The sequence below is a fragment of the Mauremys mutica genome, chromosome 1 (genome assembly GCF_020497125.1).
Source record: "Mauremys mutica isolate MM-2020 ecotype Southern chromosome 1, ASM2049712v1, whole genome shotgun sequence".
Classification (NCBI taxonomy): domain Eukaryota; kingdom Metazoa; phylum Chordata; order Testudines; family Geoemydidae; genus Mauremys; species Mauremys mutica.
In genome coordinates, this window is record NC_059072.1 from 329,134,940 (window position 1) to 329,161,849 (window position 26,910).

The 26,910-nt window shown below is 41.5% G+C and overlaps 1 protein-coding gene across 2 annotated transcripts in view; it reads right to left on the bottom strand.

The window, feature by feature from the left end:
* AASDHPPT (aminoadipate-semialdehyde dehydrogenase-phosphopantetheinyl transferase) overlaps positions 1-22,248 on the bottom strand; it is a 50,294-nt gene extending 28,046 nt beyond the window's left edge. The window contains exons 1-2 of one of the 2 annotated variants that reach the window (XM_045018801.1): positions 21,958-22,248; positions 20,135-20,360 (exon numbers count right to left, since the gene is read on the bottom strand). In XM_045018801.1, coding sequence (XP_044874736.1) covers positions 20,135-20,360; positions 21,958-22,101 — 370 coding nt within the window. In that variant the 5' untranslated portion in view covers positions 22,102-22,248. Of the gene's footprint in view, positions 1-20,134; positions 20,361-21,674; positions 21,726-21,957 lie in introns of those variants that run through there. The other variant, XM_045018806.1, reaches the window with a different exon arrangement.
* Between the last annotated feature and the right edge of the window lie 4,662 nt (positions 22,249-26,910).

Genomic DNA, 26,910 nt, shown 5'->3' on the forward strand with positions numbered 1-26,910 from the left:
TTAGAGACAGAAAAGACTTTTATGGTCATCTTGTCTATCACAGGGACAAAACAGTTTTCTTTCCTACAATATATAATATTTATTTCAGAGATTTTTTTTTGGCAAATAATACAATTAGAGCTAAATTGACAAGCATCCGGAAGCTGCACAATATTTATCTGATTGGTCAGGCATTTAATGAGCTTATGGGATCAACACTACAGCAGGATATAGATTTAATTTTTGTAATTTTAGTCACAGGCAAGGAAGGTAAGGCATGTTTTTCTATGAGACTTGAAAAATTACAGTCTGAAGGGAAACAGGAAGCTTGCTCCAGAGGACAAGAGATGAAAAGGAGAAGGTTCTTACCAATTGTATCCAGACTGTGTGAATAGATAAGAGAAAAGTCCAGTACAGCTGGGCAGAAGCAGTGGAAAAGACTGCATAGTAAGAGGTTTGACAGACTGACAATATCTGTAGTGCTCTGAACAAACCTCATAGAATTAAGATAAGCTTTACTGAGTTAAGTGAATTAGGGGTTACTACCTTTGGAGTACAATCATTTAAAATGCAACTGTGCATGTGTTGTTGCATTGTATGTTTCTTCTGTAGTAGGGAAGGGGATACTAATTAACTTCTTCTGTTAACAGCCTTTCAAGTCACTCCCCAGGGAGAAATGAATATTCTAGTTCAAACTGAATTATCCAAAAAACAAAAGACAAAGAAAATACTTTTGGATGAAAGTCCAGAGTTTAGCCTGACAGAACTCCTGGTCCACCGAATACCCCAGTCCTTAAGGACAGACTTGGCCTAGTGAGGCCTCATAACAGTTTGTGCTTGTTTTGAGCTCAAGCTCTGATGGAACTTGGAACTACAAAGAAACCCCTAAGGTGGTGTGATGCCTGGTAAGCTTATTAGCACATGTGTAGCATTCTTTTATTATTTTTAATATGTTTTCTGTAATGCTTTTAACTAAGAATAAAGTAGGCTTGCATGGGAAGTGCTGCATGGTATCTTATATCTGCAGCAATCATTCTGCTGCTTACCAATCTCTGAAGAGAAAACAACCAAGGCTGTTTAGGCAGACTCTCTTTGCTGGGAAATACACAGTGAAGGCAGGGAACAGTTCAGCCAGGAGATACCTCTGTCAGAAAAGAGAGAGATGTGTGGCTCCCCTCAAGAGAGGCAACCACTGGGGGCAGAGCCGTCCCGTCCATAGGACGGACCACAGCAACCAGCCCGGGACCCGCACTTTGGAGGCCCCACGCTTCAGGGGAATGCCGGGGGCAGGGCAGCCCAGGGGAACAGCGGGGAGCCTGGCACCAGCAGCAGGGGTCAGGCCCGCACTCACCGGCCTGGGCGTTTATTTCTTTTTCTTGTCTGCAGCCCCCCCAGGCTTGGGCTCAGTCTCTGCGGCAGCAGCAGCAAGCAACCTAGGCCCAGCCTGCTCCAACAGCTCCTGGCGTCGCCTGCCGCTACAGGGTCCTAGTGCCTCACAACCACTAGTGCCAGGGCAGGCTGACCCAGGCTGACACTAACCCTGCCATTCCACCTTGGATGGACCCTTCCCTTTCCAGCAGGATCCTCCACAGCACAGCGGGGGGGCCCTTGCCCCTAGCACAGGTGAGTGCTAGCCAGTAGTCTCCATCGCCCATTGCCCACCACTGGTGTCCCCCCAGTGCCCCACACCTCCCCCTTCCACTGCCCTTTCTCCCCTCTCCCAGCACTGGGTAGGGGCCTTCCAATGCCAGCTCCAGGCCAAGGCCAGCCCTTATCATCCCCCTGCCTCAGGGTCCTCCTTGCCTTTCAGCTCTCCAGCCTTGGGGTCCCCTTCCCTGCAGTACCAGGACCTGTGCTCTCTCCACCACCCACCAGGACTGGGGTCCTCCATCCATCTGCTTTTCCTCCTCCCTCCACCATCATGGCCCCCAGAGAAAAGAGATCTTAGAGCCCCTCCTCCATGCTGTAGAGGGTCCTGGGGTACCCCAGCACCAGGGCACACATAGAACCACCCAGTTCCCGAGACATGGACTCTTAGTGTTGTGAATGTGTAATTACATTTTTTTAAAAAATTGACTGAGGATAGCAAGACCATATGCATCTGTGAAGTGAATTTGCTGCAAGGAAGTCCACAAAGGTGGATTTCAGAATGAAAGTGGTGCGACACTGATCGTGATTGGTGAGGTTTTTTATAAATTATCCTCTCTTTGGTCTGATTTAGCTAAATGTTAAAGTTCACTTGTCATCCAAAATATAAATCTTTGTCAGGTGCCTGGATTTTATATTTAAAGGAAAGACAGGTTTAAGTGATTTTCTTTTTTGGTTAGTGCAGCTTCAGACTTTATACAGAAATACCACTTTTTCAACTAAGGATATGGATAATTTTATTCTCTCAGAACCACTAAAATTAAGCGATTTACCCAACCTCACACAAGAAGTCTGTAGGAGAGCTAGTAATTTAACTCAGAACTACAGAACCATGCTTGCTATCCTTGTTTACCATTCAGAAACCATAAGCATAATAACCCTGTTGTATGTATAGGAATGCAGAACTGAAAATTAAACTGTTTACATGAAACATAAAATTAGAAGAAATATATGCAAGCAAAATAAAGGGAAAGAGTTAAAGGAGAGTGTTAAAATTTTATAAGGAAAAATAAACTTAAAAATAATCTAAGCCCAAATGCAAATAAGATATTTCTCAAAAAGTATGAAAGGCAAAATGGCTACGCAGAACCAACGAGGCCACTAAAGAATGTGAGTTGCTGACAGAGAAGGATATTAGTGGGAGTCTGAAAGAATTCTTTGTTTTGGTATTCACAGAAGCTGAAGTTTTATCCTTGAGACTGATATATTTTCATGGGGGATAAGGTTTGAAGTGAAATGTTAAAACTGAAATAAATAGAAAAGCTGACAGCAAACCAGACTCTGAAGAGTTGTATCACAGAATTCTCCAGGCGATAGTGAAGTGAACAAGATGACTTTTGACAGATTTTTATGGTAGTTGGCTTAAGAAAACGGAAGAACAGTATTAGATCACTAGACGATCACTAACATAGTTCTGTTTTAAGATAGGATTAAATAAGAATCTTGTAACTAAAGTCCTTAATTTCAGATACTGCAGAGATTTGGAAACTTTCACAGCAAACAGAGTTATGGATCTATTAACTATGGACTATAATTTAGGGCATGGCTACACTTGCAGATATGGAGCGCTGGGAGATAAACCAGCCTTCGGAGACCGCAGCAGGGAAAACGCTGCAGAGTGTTTACGCTCTCAGCTGGAAGTGCACTGGCGTGGCCACATAAGCAGCTCTTGCAATGCCACAAAGAGCAGTGCATTGTAGTAGCTAGCCCAGCATTCAAGTGGCTGCAACGTGCTTTTCAAATGCAGGGGGTGGGGTGTAGTGTGAAAGGGAATGTGTTGTGTGTATGTGGAGGAGAGAGAGTGGGTTTTGGGGGGGCTGAGAGTGTGTCAGCATGCTGTCTTCTAAGTTCAGACCCCACTCCCCCCATCTCTCTCTCACACACTCATAGCAAGCAACATTCCACACTAATGGCTTGCTTTGTCCCACAGCAGATAAGAATGCCCGGTGTCAGAAACGGAGCTTTGAAAGGGGGTATCAACATTCCTACAGCTGATTCCAAAACAATGACAAGAGTGGCCACTTGATTTAAGGGGGTTATGGGATGTTTCCGGAGGCCGATCAAAGCGCAGTAATGCAACACCTCGTTCACACTGACGCTGGGGTGTTTCACCAAGGTGCAACAAGCATTATGCTTCTCATGGAGGTGGATTACCAGGAGCACTCCAGCTGCAGAGTCCAGGCGCTCTAAGTGTCTTGCCAGTGTGGACAGGTCGGGAGTTAGAGCACATTAAAGCAGCCCCAGGCATTCTAACTTGCAAGTGTAGCCATGCCCTAAGTCAGCAGAGAGTCATGAAGAAAAACTGCTTAAACAAATTTATTTCCCTGCTGCCATTACTAGTTTTACATTCTCTCTTTCCATTCATTGTTTCACATGTTTCTTGGAAAAGACTGAAAGTTAAAGGTCTTCCCAACTCACTTTAACTTTTACCATCCAGAAAATATTACTCCTGTCTTTCTAACAGATCAAAGACATCAGGGCTCTATTTTGTTATTTGCTGAGAATGTGAACTGTTCTTAAAGAGGTTTATTATTTAGCTTCTTGTGCAAACCCAGTAGGTGAAGCTCACATATTACTTTATGGTATTCCCAGAAGAAATGGTGTAAATCTTTAAACTTTCTTTAAGAGAAAATAACAGAACTTTTCTTTAATCTACATTTTGGGCCTGCTTCTCATCCCACAATAACAGAACTGTAAATCATTTGTAGTCAATGGAGGTCCCCGACATAAAACTGGAATAACTGAGATGAGAATTCCTTATAGTGTATAACATATCACTTGCCTGGTAATGTTAAGGTTCATCAGATCCGTAAGAGGTAACTTGCAAAGAATTTTCTTTAATTAACCTGTGCCCTTTTTTTGGCATCTGTAATTTTTTTTTAATCCTAAGGGTTTGCTTGTTTTTTACATTACAAATTCAGGTCCTGGATATTCTAAAGTCTGGAAAAAATAGTGAAAACAACAGCATTACAAGAGAGGCAAGAGTGAAAGTTAAGGAACATAAGGGGAGGAGAGAGGGATTTTATTTCATCAGACATTTTAAACTTTTTTGTTTAAATCTGTTTGTGTTAACATCTCTAACTTCAATGACAGATTAACTTTTTGTTAATCATTGAAAAAGATCAGGCACCCTAAAATATGCTTTGGAGAAAATCTAAAGTTCCTGCAATACAGCCAGGAAAAAGTGATCTACCAGATATGTCTAAGTTTTAAAAAATAAGCAGAGAAGAGAACCCCCTTCTCTCTCCACTTCATCCCAAACTTTCAGTCTCTCTTTAAAGATCATAATGTTAAAAATACAAGCCTAATATTATTTTCTTTACTAATCATCCATAAGGTAATATTTTCTGCTACTTTAGAGTCATCAATCCAGACTGAAGGAAAATGTACAGTGGTATCGCCATTGCATTAAACAAACTACCTGGGACTTAGGACAATGATAATACATCTGAGGGTCTATATAATGCACGGTTTTAACAACTTCAGAGATAACATGGCTCAAACCCTACCTGTCCCTATTTAATCTTTTAGGTATGTCAATAGTCTTCAATCAAATGATGACAGAAAGATATTGCTATATACCTGACCATTCAAAACTGGACAAAAATGAAATTATTTCCCACCGTCCACTTCGCAGCTAATTAGTTACTTAAATTGTAGTTGCAGATTCAGACTAATGAACCAAAGGTTAAAAGATCTGTATCTCATTATCAGCTTTCTCAACCATCCAGTACCTGAAAAGAAACATCTTAAGAGTATTCCTTGACAGAATACGGCTTGTATAGTCTTTGCTCAGACTTCTTGGAAATTATCAGTTAAGACTGAGAAAGTTGGTAACAAAGAGTCACTTATATTTAGGCCAGAAGAGTGGATTTTTCTAGCAGGTAATGAAAGAAATGTTAATTTCATCTGATAATTATGTAATGAGGAAATAAAGTGTCCCTGCCTGAATCACTGAGGTTTTGTAAAATTCAAGCTTCCTAAAAGCATATTGAAAACCAAGAACATACATTAGATTTTTGAGAACGCTATTTTCCCATAGTGAGACTTTCCTTTCACTGGGAAGTTAATTAAGGAAATCTTATACCATGCAAGGAGAAAACGATGAGAAAATTCTGTATGCTGTTTTTCTTTCTTTCTAGAAACATTCACACACCAAATGACCACTCTTCTTAGAGCTACGGTGCCTGTAATGTTAAACTGGATTAATGTCACAATGGAAAGAAAAAATACAGTTAACTATTCTGGACTAGGACAGAATTTACTAACACTAGTCAAAATATGATCAATTGGGATATTATTTTGCCCTAGTAATTCTCATGATCCAGATGACACATTAACCTAATTTAAATCATTTTGTTGACCCATATTCGTTCTATATTATTCTTATGGAAAAGACCTATGGTCTGTTGTTAGCGATGGCCCTGAATTAATAATCCTAAACACAGATGAATAATTATTGCAATATCAGACAAACTGTTAAACTTTCATGAGCCAGCATTAGCAAAGTAGTCAATCTATGTTCATTAAGTAAGCCTTTCGTACAGCCTTCATTAAATGTGAAGGGCCATAGAATCATAGTGGACTAAACAGTCCCACCCCTGAAATTATACTGGCATAGTGACAAGTTTGACACATATTGCCCCTCCTAACACTGAAGAGGATATAAGCAATTAACCCCAACACAATGTCATGTCTCTGTCACCATCCAATTATTAAACATGGTTTATGTGCTTCAGCAGGAGTACACTTTATGTGTAATTAATTCTTGGCATGTAAACTTTCAAAAATGCCAGATGCTCTGAAATTTTGGTAGTAGTCTGGTTTACTAGTTCCTGCCATGCTAAACATCTGTTTGGAACATATACTTGCTGGTGGGCAGCTTAACAATTAAGGAGTTTGTTGGCATGATCAAACCCAGTGTGATTTTCTCCCCTTTTCCAAAAAGTATTTAAACAAGTCTTTATTTTCTTAAGCAGTTCATGAAGCCACCATGCTTTTTCTTTTGTTTGTGCTTACAGTGGGTAACTAAAAGGAAAAGCAAACAATCAATAAGAGAATGAGATTTGGTAACTTGTCCATATCATTGGTAAAAAGCACAACTCTTCCGTAACCTTCTTCCAAGTGCTTGCAAGGCCAAGCCTAGTAGAGCTTGATATGTATGGGGTATTTCAGAAGAAATGTAACATAATGAAGAAATGTTGCATTGTGAACATTGTTGCACACTGAGAGCATGATCTGAAGTTTGGAGATGCAGCTAGAAACTATGGTTGAGTTTTGAAGGCGATCTGAGTGGATGATGGAGGGAAGGAGAGAGGATGCTGAAAGGAAACCTAAAGATTTGTGGATGCATGCTGGATTAGAAAACTCTGAGGGTAGAAGGCTGGATGAAGAAAGTGGTATGTAACTATGAGAACAAGGCAGAGTTAAAAAGACGGGCTAACAAAGGAGAAATTGAGTTGAGGAACAGAGTTGATGAGTTGGAAAATTAAGGGTAGAGGCAGTCAGTAACAGAAGATGGGAGAGCAAGAAGGAAGAGACATGTAGCTAGTCCTACAAAAAGGGGAGGAGACAATGGAGATAGCCAGAATTCGGAGCCCAAGGAGGATAGAGGATGACTTGCAGAAGTTTGTAAGTGAGAACAGAAGACAAGTGGACTTGCAGCCAGAGAGAAAAGAAGGGGGAAGGCCACAGAATTGCATCAACACCAGGAAGAGACAGGTCTATGTGATCAGGGACTCCCTACTAAGAAGAACAGATAGGACTGTCACCAGAACTGATCCAGAGAACAGAAGACTGAGGTGTCTGATGGGAGCTAAGATACAGGATGTGGACCTGAGGCTAACGAGGATACTAATGGGAGTGGGAGAGAATCCACTCACTGTTCTTCAGGTTAGAACAAATGATACTTCTAGAGTTTCACTCAGATGATTCAAGGAAGACTATGCCAGGCTGTGGAAGGTGTTTAAAGAAATGGAAGCTCAGGTGATCTTAAGGTGATTCTACCTGTCCCTAGAGGAGGAGAATGAAGGCGAAACAAAATTAAGATGATCAATAGATGACTCAGACAATGGTGCTATAAGGAGAGCTTAGGGATGTTCAACCACTAGGAGGCATGCACAGAGGACTGTTCTCAGAGGATGGATTCCACCTGGGTAGGGATGGAAAGAGACTTCTGGGATAGAGGTTGGCACAAGTGATTAAAAGAGCTTTAAACCAGGAATTCAGGGGAGATGCTCATGTAATCTCCACACCTGATTCTAATATTGAGCAGGAGGAAAATCAAGTAAAAAAAGACAGCTTTGGAGAAAGAAATACCTAAAGAAAAGATACTGCCAATACAACTGACAGTAATAGTCACATAGGCCAGTGGTTCAATCTTTCCAAACTACTATACCCTTTTCAGAGTCTGATTTGTCTCGCATACTCCAAGTTCCACTTCGTTTAAAAGCTACTTGCTTACAAAATCAGACATAAAAATACAAAAAAGTGTCACAGCACTCCATTACTGAACAATTGCTTACTTTCTCATTTTTACAATATAATTATAAGAACATAACATAAGAATGGGTTAGAACTAGAGTAAGTGGTACATTCTCTCTAGCTTGAAGTCCTTAAATCATGATTTGAGGTCTCTAGTAACTCAGCCAGAGGCTATTACAGGAGTGGGCAAGAGAGGGCAAAGTTCTGTGGCCTGCAACGTGCAGAAGGTCATACTAGATGATCAAAATCATCCCTTCTGGCCTTAAAGTCTATGAATAAATTAGCATCTTCTACAGCATGATTAGAGCAATCATCTCATATTTATCAAGACTGCAAGAGCTCTGATTGTTATTCAACACTTGTAGTAAATATAATGGTGTTCAGATGATTTTATTTAAAGGAGCAAACATGGTGGTAGTTGCAGGGGGTGACTGCAAATGTCAGAAGTGTCATACATTCTCAGAACTCCTTGCTGGATGACCGGTTTTTGGAAGCATTACATACCTTAGATGAGCAAGACTTTCCCTTTGTCTGTCTCTCTTTTTGTGTGTGGTGGGGGATTAGATACTAGGACAGAGGCATCCATCACTTATGACCAGATATTGATGAAGAACTGTAGTCTTACACTACAGTATTTCTGCCAAGTTACCAGGTTCTCTCAAACATTTTATTCGTTTGATGAAATTCTGTACTACTAAGTCCTGCTACACATGCAAAAACCCTGAAAGATGAAACCACTTTGGTAAATTACCATCCAGAAATAAAAACCTTAATAAAAACCTCTGGCTTTTAATTCTATCTACTATACTCACAAGAGAGATGTGTTAACAGTTATCAGAACCATTACCATCCAACACCAAGATACTCCTATGAGATAAAGATCTACCAAACTCATTCCTGTCCAAATCTGGCTACAGCGATTCATGCTTCTGTAACACTATTTGACTACCGCAGATATTTTAAGAATGAAGGTCCATACCATGAGCTCAAGGTGGTTCAGAACCCATCAGCTTGCCTGCTCAGCAACACATCATGTCAATTAGTCACTTGTTCTCCATTGTACAGAGCCCAAGTAAAAGGTTCCTGTCCTGATTTTCTAAGCCCAGCATGGGACAAGTCCTAATTACTCGAGAGAGAGAGACTGACTAGGACCATGGTCTTCCACTGCAGCTATGTTTGACTGCAACAATGAAACTGTTCCGGGGGGCCTCGTGACTGCAGGAGTAAGAATTTTCATAGGAGCCTGTCCAAGAATATGTAACTCATTGCCTGATGAAAAAAATAATGAACACTATTCCCCATTCATTTAGAGCTAAATGCAAAACTCACCTTTTCTCCAAGGTTTTACACAATAATGCCCCCCACTTTCATGCCTATGCAAACAAACAAACAAACCAAATCCACCAAATCCCAAACAAAACCCAATTTACTCCAGGCTAACAGGAAAGAAAATTATTATTGTCATTTTATTTGTGGAAAGCACTTCAACAGCACAGGGGCAGAACCTACATAGACACACTACATGTTCAGGGACCACACCAATGGCACAGAAGGAAAAATTCTGAACTCAGTGGTAGAATGCTGTTTTTAAACACTATCTCCAGATGGCTTCCTCACTAAACCAGTCTTACTGAAAAAACCTTGAACATATATCAACAAATGAAACTACTACAAAACATGCAGCATCAGTTACAATTCTCTATTTGCACTTCACGATTAGATATTCTAATTGTATGACTACAAGATATATCTACAGTATACACTGCAATGACAGATCACAAAACAGATGTTCATGTCCAATACACTATCATATAAGCAATAAAAGTGCACATTAATATTATGCAAGTATCAAAAGGTTATCTCATCCTAAGCATTTCTGAAAAACTACCATAACAGCAGCAACAAGTCACTCTTCTAAGGAAAGCTTTTACCATCTCGCCTTGCTGAAAATCAAAGTTTCCCCTAGGATGAAGTATGTCAGGGGAATCCAGTTTGAAGCTCAATCTTTTCAGTTTCTGAGCAGGGACCTTTAAGATATGGTTCTGCCACTTCACAAGTCAGCCTGCAAAGCAGCAGTTGTCTCTAAAATACTGGGTCCTAACTTTGAAATTGATAAATCAGAGCTCTAAACTGTATTATCTTGACAGATCACTTCCAAAGGAAGCTTTTAACAATGCAGAAATCCTTCACTATTTCCAAACTTCTTGCAACAAATAAGTTTGTAAAGCTGAAGCCAGTATTCCTAGTGGAAATTGATAGTATTGTTAAAAAACTGCAATTTGTAGCATATGTGAGTTAATCTGCGGTTCTGCTGTTTCATCTTTTTGATCAGGCTGACTTCACTAAATAGACAAGTAGAGTTTTAAGCCAACAGTTTACCAAAAATTAAATTCTTTATTTGATATTTCGTTAGCTTTCTGTAAGAAAAAAAAAAGAGCCAATTCTCTCTAGCTTTGCTTTTACTTTGGTAATCTGAACACTTAATACTGAACAGGAGTACTTGTGGCACCTTAGAGACTAACATTTATTTGAGCATAAGCTTTCGTGGGCTACAGCCCACTTCATCGGATGCACAGAATGAAACATATAGTGAGGAGATTGTATGTGTGTGTATATATGAGAACATGAAAAGGTGGGAGCCTTTTTCATGTTCTCTGTATGTATATATTACACACACACACAATCTCCTTACTATTTGTTCCAGTCTATGCATCCAATGAAGTGGGCTGTAGCTCACGAAAGCTTATGCTCAAATAAATGTTAGTCTCTAAGGTGCCACAAGTACTCCTGTTCTTTTTGCGGGTACAGACTAACACGGCTGCTACTCTGAAACTTAGAACTGAATTACTGAAAAGACAAGTTAGAGGCAACAAATCATCACTATAAAGTCAATGTGCAGAAGAAAAACCTCACTAACAATCTAGACAAGTATCCCTGTAGTCTCTCTTCTTTTTACTCAATGCCTTCTCCATCAGCTCCTCTCCTACTTTGTTTAATACTATTTCACTCCTCATCTTCAACATTTCCTTTCTCCAAATATTCATTTCAACCCTCCTAACTATTCCACAATTATTCCACTATTGCTGCAATTACATTCCCATAAGCCAATTTCAATCTCTTAAATGCCGTTACCTCCCTCTAAAAACTTCTTCATGACTATTAAAAAGTCACAGCATGGACTGCCTCTAAAGGGAAAGACAAAAGATAACCAAATTTTATTTTATTTTTTTCCATTTCATGGTATAGAAGAATATTTTGCTTTTACTAAATACTGGGACATGGGGCTTCCTCACATAAAATGATGTGAAAAAAAAATTTTAATGCCATAATTAAAAACAGTATTTCATTGGTAGAAGAGATTAAGTTAAGCTAGAGATGAAGTTTCTAAGAGGTAATAATAATAAAGCTAGTGTATAATATATATTCTTTATGTACAATAGTTTAAAATGTCTGTTTCTCTGTATCTTCAATGGAACACAAACAGATTTCTCCCTCCTTACTCAATGGAAGACTCATGCCAAATATGATTTTTTAATTCATTCCAGACACTGTGCAAGAGCCACATATTTAACACTGCTGTAGATATTAATGTGATCATTTGCATTCCTTCTTTGATAAATCATTCTGGACTTCTACAACTCAACCCTCCAGTTATTAAGGCAAGAGACCAAATAACCCAGCTTTGCATACATTGCTATTATATTAGTTTGACCTATTTTTTAATAGATCTCCTCCAGCAAAGGTTAGATGCTAACTGCAGAGAAAGTACTGAAGCGTGGCAATAAGTCCTAAGACAAATTAAAACTTTAATGAAGGTAGAATCAAAGTCAGAGGGAGGACAAATGCACTCTAGAAAAAAAATCTCTTTTTGACATTTCTACTAGGATCAAGGAACACCCACAGCAAAGAAAAATTGTGATAATTTTTTTTTAGAAAATCAAAAAACTCAACAGACGTTCAATACAGTGCTGGATCTCATGCCAAATGCCTTGACCACACTGCAGGTGCGTCCAACCCTCTGAATTTACTTTAAGGTTCTTAAAAGGAATCAAAAATCCTCTTTCAGCATGCTGGATATAAAGCTCTCTTTCTTTCCTTTAGCAGTAAGAATGGAAGTCAGGTATTCTTCTGTACTCTTTCTATACAAAGTTTGGCCTAATTCTTATTCATTTATCATTCATTAAAAAAATCTAAAAAAAATAAAAATAAAAGTGAATTAATTCTGTGTCCATTTCACTTTACTCTACATGTACAAGAGAAAGGCAAGCTTCACAATATCAGGTATTCTCAGATGATAGTTTGGTTACTGAAAGAAAAATCTCAAGAAATACTTTTAGTCTCAAATTAAATTTCTACAGGCAGCAGAATTCACATCAAACTTCAAATCCTGGTCCTGGTTGGCTGACCAAACTTCAAAAACTAGGTTTTCATGAACTCTAGTAAGCTTTACCAGCATAAATCAAAAATATTGAAGAGGAGAAGGAAGATACAATTTTATGACTCAAACACCTGGGTCTGGAATTAATCTGAGACTGAAGATTTCAGTATTAAAGTAACTTTTATGTGATAGCTAAGAGAAGTGGGCAGAGTCTAATTAGCCCAGAGAAAACCAGGAATAAACTGATAAATGATCTACTTCTATAATTCCATTTTAAACAAATACATGGCAATATTTATAAATAGATTCACTATCACAGCAGGGAAATAAAGTTCTGAATATTTCAAATGCTAAACATGCTCTTTAATAATGTATGATTGTTTTAAAAGTCTCTGAGAACTGACATCTGTTACAGTCTGCCCTGGTTTATAAGCATCCCACACATTATTGAAGCCAAGTTAATGTTTGCTGTCATAGAAGTTCATGCCCCTTGGTTAAATGGCAAGTCAAGAGCCCAATTAACTTCTTCACAGCAGTTAGTAACAATTTGAGAACCCTTATCACACTACTCTTCCAAACTCTAAAAATCATTTGAGATGCATTGCCTCTCATGGAAAATGATCTGTATGCAATTACTTCCATTTCCATCAGCCAATGAACAGAACTGCATGCCTTTTCTCAAATGACTACATAATTCATCTTAAAACAATCTTAAACAAAATAAAATGCACTGAGCTCAGTGAGTGTCCGGAATCAAGTAAGTTAGGAACATGATGTGAATCTAAGAAGCTTAGGAAGTTAAACAATTGTATACTATCAATCTAGACTAGGTGAGCCTATTATAACCATAATGTGCTAGATCACTAGGCAGATTTAAAAAACCAAACAAAACAAACAAAAAAACCACAAAATGCATAAAGAAAAGATTTCCTCTATCAACACTACTGTTACATTGTTATAACAAAGAAATCTAAATGGAGGGAAATGGTGATATAGAACAGCTGCAGATCAGTCTTCCGGGAATCCTGTGTAACCTGCAAGCACTGGAAAATCATCACTATTCTGCATTTGCAGACCAATTTCTTTTTCTTTCATTGCACTCCCTAACAAGGCTATTTCTTTTGGTAGTCTCATTTCAGAGATATTTATAATGCAGCAAGAGTAAGGAGGAGGAAAAGTCTATTTCGTTATTCCAGTGACTCAGACAACACAGCGAAAAAGTAATACTTAAGCATATATACGGTAACATGTTAAGTGTACAATAGTTCTCAAAACACGTCAAACATTTTATGATACTTATTTTGTATAGTATCTTTTGTGCAAAAGTGATTGTACAACAACAAAATCATATCCCCAGGTTGCACCAACCTGATGATATTATACAATTAAGGGATATTATAAAAATAGGAACACTAACTTGAATACAATGACAACCAACTGACCTTATTAAAGATTCTGTATGGCAATCACTAGAATGCAGTAATGATGTAATTTATATTCAGTTAAAAGGTATACAGTACCCAAAGAACACACTTCATGCACATTGTACTAAACCCTTTGTCCTAGTCAGCTAAGAGAAAGAGATTATAGATGGCCGCATGTATTTCTTCAATTTCTGAGACATGATAAAGCTGGAACACCTAAAGGCAATGACAGGGCAACAGCACCACTCTGTGGATTTTTCAATTACAACAATCCCTACTAAAGAGAAAGGCACATATTCATAACACAGAAGAGAGCAGTAACAATATGCTTCATGTGATGCTGATAAAAGAAAGTTGTCTTTAGGCAAACTGTGACTTGGAAAACTATTAGTAATGACTCAATGTATTGTGGCTGTAGTTTCAAGTGCCACCCTTAATACTGTTGATTTAATTATCTTCTACCGTACATATAAAACATTAGAAGAACTGAATTATACTGAATATGTATTTTGGGTCTGTCCACTGAAATATACTACACCACTAAGGTTAATAAATATTGTTGTAGTTACTTTAAATCTCATTTATAAATGTCTACTGGAAAAGACTGTGATATGGCAATAACTGTTAATTATTTTTAAATTAATTTGAAAATTATGTTTTTCCCTTGCAAATCCATAGTGGTAAAATATGATAAAACGAGGTGAGAACTCACATATTATAGAAATAATTTCTATCAAAAAGCTATGCTTTGTAATTTCTGTCATGTGAAATAAAAAAAACATCTTGTTTCTCACTTATTAAATCGTTATTATTCAGTTAAATGCCAGTAGCAACGCAGGTTTTAAAGCTCTCTTCTTTTATCAGGGAGAGGCAGTAAAAAGAAATGTTGTGTAAAGGTTATTGACAGCTCAGTTATTATAGGAAGACAGACTATACATATTTAACTTCACAGAATTTTAGAATTAAAAAGAAACAGATTTATCTCTAGTTCATCTCCCTATTAATGAAGGATTGTTCCTTACAGTACTTCGAGAACTTTGTTCAATATAATTCAAACAACAGATCTTCCTTCACAGCCCTCTCAGATGATTTCACTATCTAGAAGACCTAAGTGAAACAAAAAAATATATATTTTTAGAAAAGGGAGAAGAAATGGACCCACTACTTTGATATTTATAGGAGTATATTAGTAATATATGGAAATCTGTCCACTTCTCCAACAATTCCCTGCGGTTCACATTGTGTCCCTGATTTCAAAATCCCCACAAGCCACTGTTTCACATAGCTATATTGAGAACTGAGGGACAGGTAATCAAAAGGCAGTGCAATTGCAATGATGCAATACAGCAGAAGTATGCACATGAGGCAGAAGAGCAACCAACACAGCATGGCTAATATGGATACAATGCACCATTAGTATTTACATTGGTGCTATTTCACAGGTTTAGCCCTTTAATGAAGGCACAGACACGGAGTGCATGAAAGCACATATCAGGTCCCATGAACGGCAGGAACATGGGTCAGAACATTCAGCCACAAGGCAAAGGAGCACCTCAGGCTGTTCTGAAGTGACTTCCTTTGGCTCATTTAATGAGCAATGGACCAGGGTGTATCCGGCCTTCCATAACCAAATGGACATTCCTCACCATATACTTTTTTTAAGGGATGGGAGAGATGATAAACAAGGAAACTCTTCCAAAAAGGAGGTAACAAGATGGGTTAAGGAAGAAATCCGCACAAAATCCAAAGGATGGTGGTGGGGGGAAACAGATAAAAGATAAGAAAGGAAAAAGGAAGATGGTAAAGGGAGACTATGGAGTTTCAGCTACTCCTGCAGTTTTAAATAACAGTAATATATAATTTTATTTAACTGAGAAGCTGCTCATAAAACCTCCCCTTAAACACTGGAATAACCTCTTTATTTGAGGGCAGGAAAAAAGGTGAAGATAGTCTTACAAAAACAAAAAAGTGCAATTAAACCTATGCTCTGCCCTCTGGGAAAGATCTGCTGCTTTTAGAATCAAACAGTTCAATTAGTTTCGTAAGACCAGTTGGGTAGAGTACAGAAATGTGTTTAAAACGCCATTTAATCATTACACATTAATCTGGCTCTCGCTCTTTTCATGTCGTTTATTAAAATGATTTTCTGAAAGCGTTCTAGGGTGTGGATTTTTTTAATCTTGACATTAACTGCCATCTAGACATCTTTTTATACTTTTACTCTGTTACATACTAGAAATGGATGTGGGAAGGGAAAAAACAAGGACTTCAACAATCTGTTGAACACGGCTACCCCTCTGATACTTAACAACCTGTTAGTGATTCACATTGATCTTTTGGTTTGCTAGAGAACGGAGAGGTTTTGGACAATTAAACACAAGGTGGCAAACACAGGGATTTTAAATGGCTGTAAAACCACTCTATACACCAGTACCTATGTAAAAACCAGAGAGAGAAAGAGAGAGCAAGAATGCCTATGCCATTTAAAGGAAAATCTTTCAAAGTGCCAAGCAGTAAATCGTGCCTGCTTTACAGAACCGTGTTAAAATCAGCAGAGGACAGAATACCCCACCTCCACAGTTCCTTTTAAGGCTATGTCTACACTAGAGACCTGACAGTGGCACAGCTGTACCTATGCAGCTGTGCCGCTGTAAAACCTCCTGTGTAGCCCTCTATGTCAACGAGAGAGAGTACTCCTGTCGACATAATTAAACTACCCCCAACTAGTGGTGGTAGCTATGTCAGTGGGAGAGCATCTCCTTCCAACAGAACGCTGTCCACGCCGGTGCTTCTGTTGGTGTAACTTATGTTGGTCAGGGGTGTGTTTTTTCACACCCCTGAGCAACATAAGTTTTATCAACAAAAGTACTAGTGTAGCCATAAGCCTTCGTGGATACATATAATCTGTGAGCTTCCCAGTGCGCAAGGAGAAGGAGCCAACTAATGCTGTTTCCAGTGCAAACTAGCCCTGTGAGGAAGGTGTATGGGTGAGGCCTTGTCCCCTACCTTTTGAAACAGAAAGGCTTTTTAAAAGGTGTGGCAAGGTGCTGCCTATGCACCTTAGCTCTCAAGAAGCAATATATCTTTCCAAGGCATAATGCCTCCAGTTACTGCTATTAAGGCACTGTATCTTCTCCTTGACAGTCTGGGTCTTGAGAGACTGAACTGAATCCCAAACAAGGGCTTAGCTGCACGCAAATACCAGGGTTAGAATCCTGATATTGCCAGACCTTATTTAAAGTTTCTGCATATCAAGGCCAGATCTGTCAAACCCCAAACTGACCATCATAATAAGTTGCTTCTCCAATCTCAGTGCATAGATATTTACAAATATTACTTAAAACAATTAATAAATTATGTATGCATAGATGATGTGTCATTCTCACAAATAAAATATTTTCTTATACATAAACACAGATTCCAATGCCAAAAGATGCAACCTGATCTCCTATATGACACAGGTCATGGAATTATTTTGGGGAAGCTTTCAGAGCATATATTTAAGAAAAGCATTCAATCTGATTTAAAAATTGCCTGTGGTGGAGAATCTACCATGATCCTTGATGAACTGTTCCAGTGCTTAATTACCCTTACTGTTAAAAAGATACACCTTATTTCCAGTCTGAATTTGTATAGCTCCACTGGATCACGTTTTACCTTTCTCTGCTAGACCTTCTCTTTGTTAAGCTAAATAGACTGAGTTCCTTGAGTCTATCACTGTAAGGCAGGTTTTCTAATCCTTTAAGCTTTCTCGTCGCTCTTCTCTTAACTCTCTCCAATTTATCAACATCCTTCTTGAATTGTGAACTGGACACAGTATTCCAGCAGCGGTCGCACCAGTGCCAAATATAGAGGTAAAATAACCTCTCCTCCTACTCAAGATTCCCGTTTATGCATCCAAGGATTGCATTAGCCCTTTTGTCCACAGTGTCTCACTAAAACCCCCTGCCCCCCACCAATCTTTTTCAGAGGCATCACTTCCCAGGATAGAGTGCTCCCCTCCATGGTGTGAGTTTGGCCTGCATTCCTTGTTCATAGATACACATATACATACACACATACATAGCCATATTGTTTGCTTGCATCCAATTTAACAAGATATCCAGATCACGCTAAATTAGTGATCTGTCCTCTACTATTTACCACTCCCCCAATTTTTGTATCATCTGCAAACTGGATCACTGATGATTTTATGTTTTCTTCTGGGCCACCGTAAAAATGTTAAATAGCGTAGGGCCAAGAACTGATCCCTTCAGGATCCCACCAGATGACGATTCCCTATCGTTCTGAATCCTATCAATTACCCAGTTTTTAATTCATTTAATATATGCCAAATTAACTGTATATCATTCTAGTTTTTTAATCAAAATGTTATGCAGTACCAAGTCAAACACCTTCCACAGGTCTAACATTATTACCTCTGCACTGGGTTTTGTTTTTTATATAAGATTACAAGTTTGGTTGAAAAAGATATAATTAGTATGACAAAAATCTATTTTCCATAAAAATTAATGCCAATCAACATAGTTATTACCCTCTTATAATTCTTTATTAATCAAGTCCTGTATGGCCACTCCATTACCTTGCCTGGCATCAATGTCAGACTGACAGGACTATAATTACCCAGGTCATCCCATTTACACTTTTATTAAATAGTGGCACATTACTAGCTTTCTTATAGCCTTCTGGAACTTCCTCAGTGTTCCAAAACTTTTTAAAAAGAGCTGATTTTTAATCTCTTGGATGCAAGCTATCTAGAAATGCTGATTTAAAAATATATAACTTTAGTAACCTCTGTTTAACATCCACCTGAGATACTACTAGAATGGAAAGAGTGTTATCATATGATGAGACAACAGTCTGTTCCTTTTCCAAATACAGAACAGGAATATTTATTGAACACTTCAGCATATTCTGCATTATTATTGCTGGTTCTACCATTTCCACCTAGTAATGGACTAATACCATTGTTAAGATTCTTTTTCCCTAATATAACTTTTTTTTTTTTTTGAATCTCTCTTATTCTCCTTAACTCTGCTGGCCACAGATTTCTCCTCGAGTCCCTCTGTTTCCATTATCAATTTTCTGCAATGTCTAAGTTCTGATTTATATTCATTACTATCAACTTCCCCTTTCTTTCATTTGTTATATATTATTTTTACCTGCCTTCACTTCCCCTCTAGAGTTGCTCTTTAAAAAAAAAAACAATACAGCCTTCCTCCTCAATTCTGGCTTTTTGGGCATCTAGTAAAGTGTTCTTAAGCAATTCCCAATCATCATTCACATTTTTCTGATTAAATTATTCCTCCCAGATGATTTGGCTCATAATTGTTTTCAGTTTTATGAAAGTGGCCCCTTTAAAGCATCAATCATCTGTCAGTGTGAGTACAGTATATATGCTTTATTGGTCTGAACTTTATTCTGTTAACATATTATAAACGTGATCATGTCATGATCACTTGTACCTAAGTTACCATTATTTTTTATTTCTTGTGGCACAGAATACTGGACAAACTGAAGATTGTGGAGAAACTGCAGAAAAACTTTCTTCACAAGAAATGATACAAAATTTCCATAGTTTCAGACCATTTTTGTTATGCTTGTAAATTTTCTGAAGAAGTTTTTAGTACAGTAGGAATAAATGCCAGAAAAACAACTTGCTGGTGTAAATTCCAGTATCTCACTCCTTTACTCCAGTCATGTTTAATGCTGAGCTATCTTTATGAAGTGCTCTTTGTAAAATTGCATTTTTTAATGCATTTGAGACAGTTTCCTTTTACAGTGTTTTGTCCTGCATTTCATTATTCTACAACCCAGTTATCGTTCATATTTATGCCAATGAATGAGCTAACTGGAAGCTTCTGTGAGGCTTAGTATTTTAAAAATCTTCTAGGGTCCAATCCTGCAATGAGATTTCTGCAGATGCCTGCCCCTACTGATTTAATTGCAGGATCAAGGCCTTACTGATCCATGGTTGTATTTCAAACTTGGAAAGATAAACAGAAAGTTCCACAATCTGAAATGCAACAAAAAAGTCCAATATATACTTCAGAGACTTTACAGCAATAAATAAGCAAATAAATTCAATCAATGGTTTAAAAAATCAGAAGTGCTGGCTAACTATTTTAACAACACTAAATTGCAAGGACTTTGGTTGACTTTTATGGAAACCTTAAAATACTCAATAGAGTCTAAAATGTCTTCGGTAACAGTAATACATTACCTGGCAAATTAGTCTTCATTATATCGATGCCAACTTGAAGCTCAGGCTCAGCAGCAAGAACTGCATAATCCCCTTGATGAGAGACATTAAAATTGAAATTGGAATGGATACCGAGTATGTCATTCACCAGGAAGGGTTTTCCTTTTGATGTCCTTTGCAAGTGTATTTCATTCCAAGGTATCTGCAGTTTTTCTGCAATTAATTTTCTTATCAGCAGACGACCAGCCTATGAAATAAAAAAGAAGTTTAAAACGATGCATATGGAACCATTGTGCAATATACAAAGATCAATTTGTAAGTGCTAAAATACCAGTTAATTTACTTACTTGGGAAGTAGAGCTAAGTTTTACTTATTACTTAAAGAAACTTGCTATTTACAAAAATCAAGCATGAGATAAATGAAAGAGCTAAAAATGTTTACCAGCTCAGATACATTTTACACAAGCATTTATTTGTAATGTCTCAATAATTTATGCAGCACAGTAAAATGCAATCCCCCTTCTAAAGATTCGTATTATCTGAAATAGGATTTCCCTCCTTTCACCACCTCATCACCTTCCTGCTTAGGATGTTTTATTCCCCTGCCCCCAACAGTGAATATTTCTTTGCACTGATTTAAAACTCTCTCTCAGCTTTCCTATTAATGTTGTTTTCGTTAAAAATCATTTAAAAGCTAAATGAAGGGCTTGTGAAAGTAGAACAGTTAAAAATTATCATTCATAAAACAAATAATTATAATTTATATTACTCAAGTTGTTGATATAAAGCTTGAACTTCACCTTTGCAGAGTTTTAAAAGATACATAGTCATATTCTTACACATTATGCTTCCTAGTTATACAGCCTCACATTGCTGCTGGTTTTTATTTCATGAAATAAAACTATAAAACAAGGTTGAGAGAATTCTTTCACAGTCCCTTGTGACCTGTTGTCTGTCAATAGTTCACAGACAGAACCCCTCCCCCTGCTATCACTAATACCACTAAGACAACAGAGACTGGTCATTATTTGGTGTATTTGATTCCTCAAACTGCCTCCGAAAACTATGTGCTTTGCAGCATACACTGAAGGTCAAAAATTGGGCTACTCGGGATTAGGGGAGGGAGAAGTACATTCTAAAGGAAAGAGGTAGCCCTGAGCTAGAGAACACCCTGCCAGCAGTCCCTTTTCTTTTATAGCAAAACCCAGCCTGCAGCTGCCTCCAGGACTTCAGCTGATTTAAACTATGGCAGCACGTCATGGTGAGACAGGCAGTATCCCAGGATGAAGGACCTAAGGCAGTTATGTGTATGCTGCACCTGGGACTGAGACTTGAAGGGTATGTCCATACTGACACTGCATTTAGGAACAAGCCTCACAACCCTTGCATTAGAAAGCTGAAAAACAGCTGTGTATGGGTTGCCTTCAGGTTAAGTCTGGGTCTCTCAAACCCAGGGAGGGGGTGCTAATACTGCACGTCTATGGACCTGAGTCGGGAGGCTTGTTCCTAAATGCAATGCCAGTATGGACACACCCTTCCAGCTTTATAAATTAACACGAACCCTTGGCACTCCTCCCAGAAAGCCAGCATAGGGCATGGCGTGCTGGCAGCGGGACACTCCGGCTGGCCTGCCGCAGGTTCAGCTGGTGGACAAGCAGACGGGGGTAGGGACCTTCTGTTTTACCCAGGCAAAGCACCGCGCGCGTGCACGGCTCACAAGGGTCAGCAACTGGCGCTGCGTTAAATAAATCACCCGCGTTGCCTCCTGCCCCGGTAACTCCCTTTCCACGCGCGGCTCCCCCCGCGCTACCGCCCTCAGGCGCAGCCGCCGCCGCCTCCTCTACCATGGCGGCCTTGGCATCCCGGGCAAAGACGAACTGGCGGACGCGGTCCTTCTCCTCGGGCTGCACCAGGCGCGCGGCCAGCAGCCACTCGGCCCGGCGCGGGGCCCAGGCGGCGCAGGGGAAGGCCCAGCGCGCGCTGCCCATACGGAATCGCGGGGCGCCCCAGCTCTCGTGAACCCGCGGGCGGGCCCGGGAGCGCGCCTGGCCACTAGGGGGCGCCGCACGCGCCGGGGGAACCCAGCGCGCCCCCCCCGGGGAGCAGCACAGCGGCCACCGCCCCAGCCCCCCTGACTGAAGGGGGGAGGGGCCCTGCGGGGGCGGGGGGGGCGACAGGGTCAGTGGCTGGACGTCTTAGCCCCGCCCTCACCCGGCACATGGACCAACCTACAGCCAACGAAGCGCGCTCCCGTGCGACTCGGGGCCGTGCGCAGTGCGCGTTCCTGGTACTGGGGAAAAAACTCAACGGGGCGCGCGCCTCCCGCCCCTGGGAAGAGCGCCCGGCGCGCCCACCTCCCTGTTCCACACCCCCCCCACCACCGGCCGGCAAGAGTGTAAGTGACGGGACGACGAACCAATCACCAGCCTACCAGGGACGGCGGCTGCTACGTGATAGGGCGGGCGGGGAGGAGCCCAGCAACGGTTAACAGAGGGCGGGGTTACTTCCGAGGAGAACGCGAGAAGCCACTCCGAGCACAGGGCTGGAGGGACTGGCAGCCGGCTGAGCCAATCAGCGTGCAGCGGCAGCATAGCGGGTCGGCAAGACAGGCCGCACCGTTGCTGCGCTTGGCTGCAGGTGGGTGTCTGCGCGTTATTGAGAAGGAGGCGCGAAGACGAGGCAATGGGTCTCTGACAGGTCAGCCGCCGCGCGTGGGTGCTGGGGGTCACCCCATCCAGCGGGTTGGCTCCTGTGGTGAGGCCCGGTCAGGATTCGCCTGCCCGTAGTGTCAAAATGTGCCTCCCTTCAGAATGAGCGCCGCGTTGTTACTGAGCATGCGCGAGCTTTCCGAACATGCGCAGTGACAACGGCTGAAGCCAGCTCTGCCAGTATCTGCTCAGTGAGTTAAGGGCAGCGAAAGCGGGGATGTGAGGGGGAAGAGACTCTCCTAGGACCGGGGCTCTGCAGCGCCCCCTATGCAGGCTGTCTGCCCTGTGGTCACTACTAGTCCAGCCCAGTTACTCCTGAGGGCATTCTGCGCCAAACAATTTAAAATTGTTCTGAACAAATCTGCATATTTTATTCGGCAAATAAATGTGGTGGCTCCAGCAGGGCATGGGGGAGCACAGGCCACTGGCTGCAGGGAGATGGGAGATCACTGTGCAGCTCCTGGGGACATGCACTCACCAGTGAGGCTGCACCCAACCCAGACACAACACAAGGACAGAGCCTGTCCCCCTCTGTGCCAGGCGCACCAGGTGCGGGCAGGCAGGATCTAGAGTGGGGGGATCCAGAGGTGGGTTGAGAGGGTTCTGTGTGGGGCAATCTGGGTATGGGCGACTCGGAGGAACCAGATGCACAGAGGCTTGTTGTGGGGTTCTGGGTACAACTGTGATGGGACTCTGCAGCAGGTCCAGGTGAAGGTGGGTGGGGCTCAGCAGGAGGGTCTGGGTGGGATAGAGCTCGGCGGGGGTTCTGGGTGTGGGGGACAGAGTGGAGGGTCTAGGTGCTGGGGAAGTGGGGTTTGGTGGGGTGGGAATCCAGGTGCAACTGTTTGGGGCACGGTGAGGTGGGTTCTCGGTGCGGATGGCTCATTGGGGTGATCCAGGTGCTGGGGGAGTAGAACTCGACAAGCGGGGAGGTTCTGAGTGTGGGGGGTGAGACTTAGTGGGAGGGTCTGGATACATGGGGGGTTGGGTGGATGGGGGAGCAGCTGTCCCTACAGTGATACCTTCCCCTGCAACTGAGGAGCGATGGGTGCAGGAAGCACGGGAGAGAGGGGGCAGTTTGCAGAGCTTCCTGCAGCCAGGGGAGAAATTGGGGGGTGGGTGTGACCCCGCCCTGGATGCCATCAGGGGAAGAGAAAGTCCCATCCTTCCCAGCCCTGCTGGGACTAGCAGCTGAGCCCAGCGCAGGGGAGGAGCCACCAGCCAGGTCTTTCCCAGTCCCACCCCTTGCCGCACAGTGATTTATGTCTCTGCTAGCTGCCCTGGGTACCTGAAACATACTGCTGGGGAGGGTTGTATGACCGCTCTTGTGGTTTCCCTTTGCTTCCCTGTTAGAAAGTCATTTTTCTGTGGGGACTCAAAGAAATCTGTAGGGGTCATAAATTCTGCTCGTGTGCAGTTGTTCAGAATTCCCCCCGGAATACCCAGTGCCTAGAAAATCCCCCAGTGCCTCCCACACTGTCCTCAAGCATGGATGCATGGCCAGGTGTGCAAGCCCTGCCCTTCTCCGTAGCTGTCCCCAGGGTTGGGCACCAAACGGACAGGGAAGAGGGGATGAGACACAGTGCTGTTGTAATATGGGGCAGGGAGAGGCACAACCACAACAAATGTCGGGGATGTCGGTCTCTAGTCTGCCCACTGCACCCTTGCACCCCACTTTTGTGCAAGTCTAGAGAGTCCCTCCCACTCACCCACACCATCTCACCCTTGTAATACTTCACTCCACTAGTTTTTCCTGATGAATAAGAATATGATTCTGTCATGGAAGTCACTGATTCTGGGACTCTCCGGGACTTCTTCTGTGGCAGGGCTGGAGCAGCTGTCAGCCCCGGTGCTGCTGGAGCAGTGGCCACCAGAAGAGCTGACTAGCAGTCAGCCCCGACCGCCAAACATCTTACCAATGGTCAGCCCAGGGCCACTGAACAGCTGACTGGGGGCCAGGAGGAGCAGCAGTGAGGCTGGAGCAGCTGCAAACCCCAGCACTGCTCTGTTTGTCCCCTGCCCTGGGTATTTTTAGTAAAAGTCAGGGACGGATCATGGGCTTCTGTGAATTTTTGTTTATTGCTTGCGACCTGTCCCTGACTTCTACTAAAAATACCCATGACAGAATCTTAACCTTACTGATGGATAATCCCAGAGCTGCTTCCTCCCCCGAGTGGTTGCTATTGCAGGATCCGTCCTTCTGAAGGAGCAGAAAAGCAGCGTTCATCAAGCCCAGTGCCAGCATTAGACTTGTGGGAGGGAGGTACCTGTGAAAATGGATGCTGAATGATTGCACCTTTTTCTATTTTCTCAAGATCATGTTTCTTTGTTTAAAATGAATGAATTTAATACTTCTGATAGGGTCCAGAAAGACAGCTTCAGAAACTGAAGTCCATTGACAACATGGTGTGTTTCAACTCTGGCCTTCACAATCTATCTCTGTAGATGCAAGTCTGTTTCATTTCTCATGATCATTTTTTCCCCACTCAAGATTTCTGGCAGAGATATAAGGTTATGTCTTCACTGCACTTTTGTTCACTGCACTAAAACTTTTGTTGCTCAGAAGTATGAAAAAACACCCCCCCAAACAACAAAAGATTTAACAACAAAAAGTGCTTGTGTGCACAGGGCTTCGTTGGCAGAAGATGCTCTCCCTGCGACAAAGCTACCACCCCTCGTTCAGGGTGGTTTTATTTTGTTGTCAGGAGAGCTCTCTGGCAATGAAGAGCGGCTACATTGCTTGCTTTACAGTGACACAGCTGCAGTGGTACATGTGACGTTATTGATATAAGCTGGGACCATACAGAACATGGTTGCAACCAAGGTCCTGTAGTGGCACCTCATATAAGGTGTCTAAGACCAGGTTATGGGTTGCTGGTTATGATTATGCTGTCTATATGTATGTATCATTTTGTAGTTGAAGTTATGAATATTGGTTGTATCCTGTCTGTATTTCAAACTTGTGCTATGCTTCTGGGTGACACCCCAGACAAGTTGGTGTTAGCTCTGCCTAGCCTGGTTGATGGCCCATTAAGGACCATCAGCTATACAATTGACCCATTGAGAGAAGGCAGATACGCCTTGTACTCAGCAAAGTATGCAGGAACTTGCCCGTGTGACTCCAGACTCCATTTTGTTGTAATTTTCCACAGTAAGAACAGAGAGGTGTTCTTACACCTGGGAAAGACTATAAAAGGGTGATGTCTCATCTCCATCTGGTCTTCAATCCTGCTTCTTACCTCTGGAGGAACTTTGCTACAAACTGAAGCTCTGAACAAAGGACTGAATGACCCATCCCAGCGGGGGATATACTCCAGAGACTGGATTTGAACCTGCAGTTTATTCCATCACTGCTACATGCCTGAACTAAGAACTTTGCCATTACTGTATGTAATTGATTCCATTTAGCCAATTCTAGCTCTCATCTTTATCTTTTTCCTTTTATGAATAAACCTTTAGATTTTAGATTCTAAAGGATTGGCAACAGTGTGATTTGTGGGTAAGATCTGATTTGTATATTGACCTGGGTCTGGGGCTTGATTCTTTGGGATCAAGAGAACTTTTTCTTTTATTGGGGTGTTGGTTTTCATAACCATTCATCCCCAAGACGGGTGGCACTGGTGGTGATACTGGGAAACTGGAGTGTCTAAGGGGATTGTTTGTGTGACTTTTAAATTTTTTTTTAAATTTAATTGGAGATATACTAATCTCCTAGAACTGGAAGGGATATCGAAAGGTCATTGAGTCCAGCCCCCTGCCTTCACTAGCAGAACCAATTTTTGCCCCAGATCCCTAAGTGGCCCCCTCAAGGATTGAACTCACAACCCTGGGTTTAGCAGGCCAATGCTCAAACAACTGAGCCATCCCTCCCCCCAGTGGTTTGAGCATTGTGGTTAGCCAGTGGGGTGAGACCAAAGTCCTCTTTGTCTGGCTGGTTTGGTTTGCCTTAGAGGTGGAAAAACCCCAGCCTTGGGCTGTAACTGCCCTGTTTTAAGTGATTTGTCCTGAATTGGCACTCTCAGTTGGGTCCCGCCAGAATGTCATCATCACAGTACATCCATGCTGTTGTAAGGTGCACAGTGTAGACAT